The sequence below is a fragment of the Etheostoma cragini genome, chromosome 4 (genome assembly GCF_013103735.1).
Source record: "Etheostoma cragini isolate CJK2018 chromosome 4, CSU_Ecrag_1.0, whole genome shotgun sequence".
Classification (NCBI taxonomy): Eukaryota; Metazoa; Chordata; class Actinopteri; order Perciformes; family Percidae; genus Etheostoma; species Etheostoma cragini.
Genome location: NC_048410.1, coordinates 6,080,270 through 6,087,197, shown reverse-complemented (window position 1 = coordinate 6,087,197; position 6,928 = coordinate 6,080,270). Strand labels below are relative to the sequence as shown.

Below are 6,928 nucleotides of genomic sequence, written 5' to 3'. Positions count from 1 at the left end.
TGATCACGTAGCCTGCCTAGACTTCCTGACAGTTCAAGGTGAGTAAGAGATGGATAGACAAAGAAGGGGAGAGTGCACAGAGTGGAGGAGGAGGAAAATTTGTGAGGGAGGGATGAAAAGTGGGAGGAGGAGGAAGGGATGTGTTCATCTATCAATTGGTGTCGTCTGCTGACATGGCAGCTACAGGACTCCTTTGTGTTGGCAGAGACACCATAAATCTACAGTAAGTGTTTTGGCACATGCCTCTGTGTCAACATGCATGCATTCTAGGGTTGGGAAACATAGGGTACCTCCCTTATACGATACCAGATACCGGGTCATGTCAGAGATAATATCACAATACTACTTTACGATATTACCGGCATATTGATTCTTGCACGAAGGAGGACACCAAAATATTGCATATTGATATTTTGTCTCACCACTAATGCATGCTGGCACTTACACCATAGCATTAAGGTCCTCTCTTCTTACAGTCATAGAGATTGGATAATGTCTGTAAGGTAGTAAGCAAGTGCTTGTCAAGAAAGGGAGATATGTTAAATATGTATCTATTTATTAAACAGGCATTTCAACGTATCTTTGCTACAAGTAATTGTGTCATAATTAAAAAATTCCCTGTCTCCCAGAGGCAGCACTGATGCTAAGCTATAGTGAAGGCTGACCTTTGCTGCTTTGAAAGGGCATCACGTGGTTTTCCCCTGGCACGTTTTGTTTATGCTGCCGTTTGTTCACCCAGCATAGCTTCCTTGTCCCTCACTGCATGGCATGATATTTAGTGCTGAGACAAGACCCTGGTGGCAGCTGCATGCTGTGCAGGGTAATGGACCTGAAGAACAGATGAGGGAAATTGTGTAAGAGCCAGCATACAATGTGTGTTACTTATCTGCAAGTGGAAGAGCTGAGTAAAACAGATTCTGATGTCAGGGAAACCATTTGTGAGAGCGATCTGACCCAACAGACCGACCTGTTGTCGAGGCTAGAGGGACTTGTTCTACGTTATCAGCTCTCTCGATCCTTCCCCCATCCTCGTCAGCAATAATGGTATGGTGCGAATATGGGGCAACGCTCCCTGCACAGATTGCAAATGGAATTTCCTTCCTGTCATCTAGGACTACTTTTCCTGATTTTATATTACAATTACACAAAGCTTTAATGGCATATTTAGACAGTCTGCATGGCTCATTTAAGTCCCCGATAGTCAGGGGTAAACGCTGCTGAAAGCACATGTTTTGAGCTTCTCGTCATCAGTTCTTCTCATTTCTACCTCTATCTATTCCCCTATTCTCCTTGCCTCACATCTGTCCCTTGGGGCTAGCCCAGTTTAGAATAAACATTGGCAACCAGCTTTGTCTCTATGGCAACAGCTGATAATGCTGAAACGTAGAGCAGGCACGGAGAAGATATGAAAGGGTGGTGATGGTGGTGCATGTTGCTAAATGGAAGGGGTTCTAAGATCTGCTAGAGCCCCCTGGAGACGTGTCTTTTTTTTAGATGGAAACCAAAGGAAGAACCACAGAATGATAGTGTGGTAGTTATTTGCCTGGGCAACCCAGTAAAAGGGGTCAGTGGGGTTGGCGTATGAAAGCTACCCAGTCAGTCTGTCAGTTGGTTTAAGCTCACCCTGACCCCCTCCTCCTTAACACCTTGATTACCCGGCTAGCCTGTTTACAATGAAAGCAGCTTTTGCCTCCATCCCACTTTCTGTGACAGCCTGAGGAAGTGTTGGATTGATCCGGCCAATATGCTCAATCCGCTCAAGCATGCAGAATATTTGTTTTTCTTTTTTCCTTGTTCACTTGTCTAAATATTATTTAGTTCCACAATTGAGCCGGATTTGTCAGCAGGGATTTTGCTGGGTATGTTTTTACTCCCCATGCTGATGGGTGAGTACTTCCAACCCTGGATGCTTCTACATTTTTTTCCCTTATATGTAATATGAGGATTGTGCTCAGTTGTACCCATCTGCTTCCCCGGTTGTTTCCAAGCAAGTTGCAATCTGTTGCTGGAGCAGGATGTCCTCTGTCCTTATTCATACGTCAACAATATAGGTGACAAGATTCTCCAAGTCCTTGATTGGATTACGTTTTCGATTCTTAGGTCACGGTTTGATATAGATTTTTGGATTTTTAATTTGTTTGTTTTTTTGACGCACAGGTTGCTATGCCCTTTTTAGACTAGACTTTTATGCAATATAATATCTGACCTTTGTTTGCAATGTACTACACTACATTGTCAAATTTTAAACATTTAACAACATAGCGTAAAATAACTTATATCTTCAGTCAATTGGAAACTTAAGCATATAACCTGCCATCTAGATTCTTTTTTTGTAACTGCAGTCTTCTTCACTGAATATGAAATTCAAGTTCACAGTAAAACAAACAAAAAACACAGCCACGTCCATAGTTTTTTCTGAACAATTAAGTATCTTAAACAATTTCAGAACAACTGAACATATACCACAGATACCTCTTCACTCTTTTTTTTTTTTACCTCATTCTAGCCGGAAGCACTTTACTTAAGCTGAGTGCGATCGGTGTATGCTTGGTTGTGTGTGTAGCACAACTTCTTCAGTTTCTATGTTTGTAGTTATCTAGCTTGTAGAATCATTTTCTCTTGAAGGTCCCATCATGGTATAAAAATGTTACTTTATGAGGTTTTTTAACATTTAATATGATTTCCTCCAGCCTGCCTATGGCCCTTCAGTGGCTAGAAATGGTGATGGGTGTAAACTGAGCCATGGGTATCCTGCTATGCCTTTGAGAAAATGAAAGCTCAGATGGGCCGATCTGGAATTTTGGCTCTGACACAGGAAGTAATTTTAACCGCTGCTTCACTTGGCTAGTCCTCTGCCCAATTGCATTTGCCCTTGCTTCTTGTTTGTTTTATGTGTTTTGTGTGCCTCTGTTCTGATAAATGCAATATTTTAGTATCAAGGCTGTTTGTGGTGCACTGCAGGCCAGTTTGTAAGCATTGACCTAGAAGAAGCAGACGCTCCATCTGCTGTTATGTGCAACATAAGCCACACTGAGCCAGGTAATTCAATACCACTTCCTGTCCTCACCTTGTGCAAACAGGCAAGGCCGAAGAGGTACAATTTCAGGGAAAGTGAGGGAGGGGGACACTTTTAGTGTCAGTGTTCTTGTACAATAATTATGTTCCTGGACAAACGGCTGGCTTCAAGGGGAAAACAAATGAGGTGGGCTTTAGAGCTTTTTGTTAAACCTGGGCTGAGCCATCTTTGCACGCCACGTATGTGCACTGAAATTGTGACCTTTCCTGAAGAACTAATACAGAAAACATCCTCCATCCCCTTCCCAGCTGGCTCTTTTATTATAATATACAAATCACAGTATGCCAATTTGGAGTCAAGAAGACAAGGGTACCATAGAAGGAAAAAGATACTTTCAGGGCTGGACTTGTGACTTAGCTATCTGCTGCCACCTCCTTCAATCCCATAACGGATCAGTATCGAATGAGCAGGTTGTGTTGCCATGAACTGCACCTAGTCATGAAAGGATACATTGATTAATTGTATAAGTCATTTATCATGGACAATAACCAAACATTACTTAATTCCTGTTTCTTAAACTTAATGACTTGCTTTGTTTCATACCAATAACTTTGACTATGTCATCTTGGCATTTTTTCTATTTTCTGCCATTATATACTGTAAACCGGAGGTTCTCAATTTTCTTCTGTCATTCTGAAAAATGAAAATGAATGCCCCTCGCCCACCCCAGCAAGATCAGATTTCATATTCATGTGTCATTAACAATACAATAGAACAATACAAAATTAAGAAAATATTCAGGTTAGCAAGATAGCCTTGCAACAGAGTACTTTTGTTTGTTTTTTTCACTTCATGAATCGTATTGATATACCTTTAGGTTTGCTCAAGACGCCCCACAGCGGTGACTCTATACCATCCAGTTTTAGAACCACTGACTAAACAATATATTTGAAAAAAAATCAACATAACTGTTATTAAGAACAATGTATTAGATACAATAACATCAAAACACCATACAAAATTACAAATTATAAATTGGATATGAATCTGGGCATCCTCTGTCAGTTCTGAAAATGTTAATTCATTTTCAAAAGTACATAGAAAGATATACTTAATACATAGTGACATTTTCCTCGCCTTGAATGGGCATTTTCATTTGTGCAACAACAGTAATCTTTATGCAATGCTCTCACAGTTTACAATTCTTCATTCCTAACTGCTGATGCTTATTATTAGTGAGCATAATGTTTTCTCTTTTTCTTCCTGGACAGAGTGGTTGACAGGGACAAGACAAGGAAGATGGATGAGCTGCAGGATGTACAGCTGAATGAAATCAAGCCGCTGCTGACCAATAAGGTAAGTTGTGGGTAGGTCAGTACAGTGACCGACTGCTCAGGCAACACACACACACGTGGTGCACATTTAAAGGGAATGAGCACCTCATATGGTCCTCCCAGGTAGATACATACGTAAATACAGTACACTAGGCATGCAGACCCTGCAGTCCTGTTCATCAAAGTGAATTATTCATGTCTGCTTGACTCTGTAGAGTAGGAAAAGAAAGAAGAGAGCAATAAAAAGGTTGTAGATGGAATGATGCAAGAGAGAAGAAGCGAAGCGGGAAGTATAATGTAAGACAGAAAAGACAAACAAGCAAGAATGACGAGAGATCAAAGGAGATACTCATCTCATTATTTCTTAGAGCTTGAAAGATTGTAGCAAGTGAGAGACAGCAAAAACAGAAGTAAGTATGGAGGAGGGAAAAAAACAGTGGCAGATGAAAGCTATTCCCATCCTCTTGTGGCCTCCTCCTCTTCCCTGCTCCATCTCAACAGCTGATTAGCTGATTAGAAAGACTGTTTTGTTCTCCCCCCAGGCAACTGTCACAGTCAGGGAGAAATGGTGCCTCACAGGAGAAGTGAGTAGTGAAGTATCAGGTCTGAAGGGATCGTATCACCTGCATGCTGCGTTAGGTAGATGTCTTGTGTGAGGTGACAGGGTGGGGAATCTACATCATTAAAACCATCTGAATGAAGGATACTGGCACTGACCTCTCACTCCCCCTAGTGGTTGCCATACAGATAATACATTTGTGAATGATTGCATTGATAATGCTGCCAGGTATGAGGAAGAACTGAGTACTGTCTGCAGCAGCAAAGTAGCTTTAACAACAGTTAAGAACAACATAAGTGCCTTTTGCAAAGGTTACAGATATATGTGATTAAAGTTGCTTCAAAGTAGGACATGCATAAGAGTACACAATAAGACAAATGTATAACATTTGGCATAACAACAAATAAAATGTATAAGCACAGTTGCATCACGTCTTTGGACAATCAGATTACTAATGCCTTAAGCTTATTTTAGTAATTACTGTGGGGTATTTACTTCAGGGAAACAATGCTAATATTCTGAGGTTCACTTCACTATAGTCAAAGAAATTCACTTTTCCTTCCTGGACTTTGAGTTTATATCTAAAATAGAAAAAGCTGATACTGATCCAATTCTTTAACACACAAGAACTGCACTATTTCAATGGAATAGTGTAGACTTCAAATAGCTATTTCAGTAGGAAGAAGAAAGGGAGAGCTTTTTAGCCACCATCTGTCTTTTTACCAATATGTACCCTACTGGTCTAGCCTACAACTGAATCCCACAAGAATTTTCTTTGTTGTTGCCCACTTTCCCATTTCCACCATCTATTCTGTAGCTTCGTGCTGTCTGAATAAAGACAAAAACCAACTGAGACAAGGCTGTAAAAATGCTTTACCATTACTTATGTAAGTGTGTTAAGAATCAAGTTTTAATTATTACCAACCAATAGTTAAGAGCTTTGTTCACACATGGATACTTAGAGCATATGTAAATTATGTTGAAAAAACCCAACACATCATGTGTCGTGTGTGTGTGTGTGTGTGTGTGTGTGTGTGTGTGTGTGTGTGTGTGTATATATATGTGTATGTATGTATATATATATATATGTGTATATATATATATATATGTGTGTATGTGTGTATGTGTATATGTGGCATTTATGAGCCTAGTTCTATTGTAACTCTCCTCTTTTACTTGTCTTGCAGAATGCACGCAACTTTCAAGATTTCGACTGCCAGGTGAGTGTTGCTTACTGACCTACACAAAACACTGCGGTGCCATGGTTGGAGGAGATGCTGTTGTGATAGTGGAAGGGGGGTTGGGGCTTTGGGGACCTGGCCGCATTCCCACTCCCCTACTGCTAAACACATTTGTTTTCTTGCCCTACATCTGATTGTTGTTCATCCAATTTTACTACAACACATGCTGGTGAATAGATATAAAATGTATAGCTGTAGTGGTCCCAGTAATATTTTTTGTGTGTACCGAATAGGCCTGCACTATTTGGGGAAAAATAAATGAATCATGCTTTTTAACTTAGAATATGACGATTCTCTGCTACAATTTTGTTCTCACGAAGTGTAATGTTTATTGCTCACATGAACCATGACAAAACCAAACAACTTGGCAGTACCAAACATGGAGTGTTTGGCAGTACCTGTAAAAAGAGAGGCTTCAATGAAGAGAAGGGAGAGATTTACAACGCTTGGAAGTAGTAGCGTTTGTGATGCAGTCGGCTCATAAAATAAGAGAATAATAGGTCATTAAAAAAACAAAATGCAAGTTATTGACAGAATTGTGAAACGGGTGAATTGAGATCGCAATTTTATAACAGTTTAGTAGTAGCAATTTTATAATCAGTTTATCAGACCTGGTAAAGCTACGTTTTGAGATAAATAATTGAGGACTGCTTTTCAATGTATTCAAGCTATTTTCAACAAGTTATTATCCTGGATTACTCATAAGGAAAAATAAACTTCATTGTTTGTCACATACAATGGTACAGTACAATGTAGTGAAACTCAATCTCTGCATTTA

The 6,928-nt window shown here is 39.9% G+C and overlaps 1 protein-coding gene across 2 annotated transcripts in view; it reads left to right on the top strand.

Moving 5' to 3' along the window:
- ndrg3a (ndrg family member 3a) overlaps nt 1-6,928 on the top strand; it is a 36,257-nt gene that overhangs the window by 12,033 nt on the left and 17,296 nt on the right. For both annotated transcript variants that reach the window (XM_034868397.1, XM_034868396.1), the window contains exons 2-3: nt 4,288-4,372; nt 6,097-6,129. In XM_034868397.1, coding sequence (XP_034724288.1) covers nt 4,316-4,372; nt 6,097-6,129 — 90 coding nt within the window. In that variant the 5' untranslated portion in view covers nt 4,288-4,315. The remainder of the gene's footprint in view (nt 1-4,287; nt 4,373-6,096; nt 6,130-6,928) is intronic.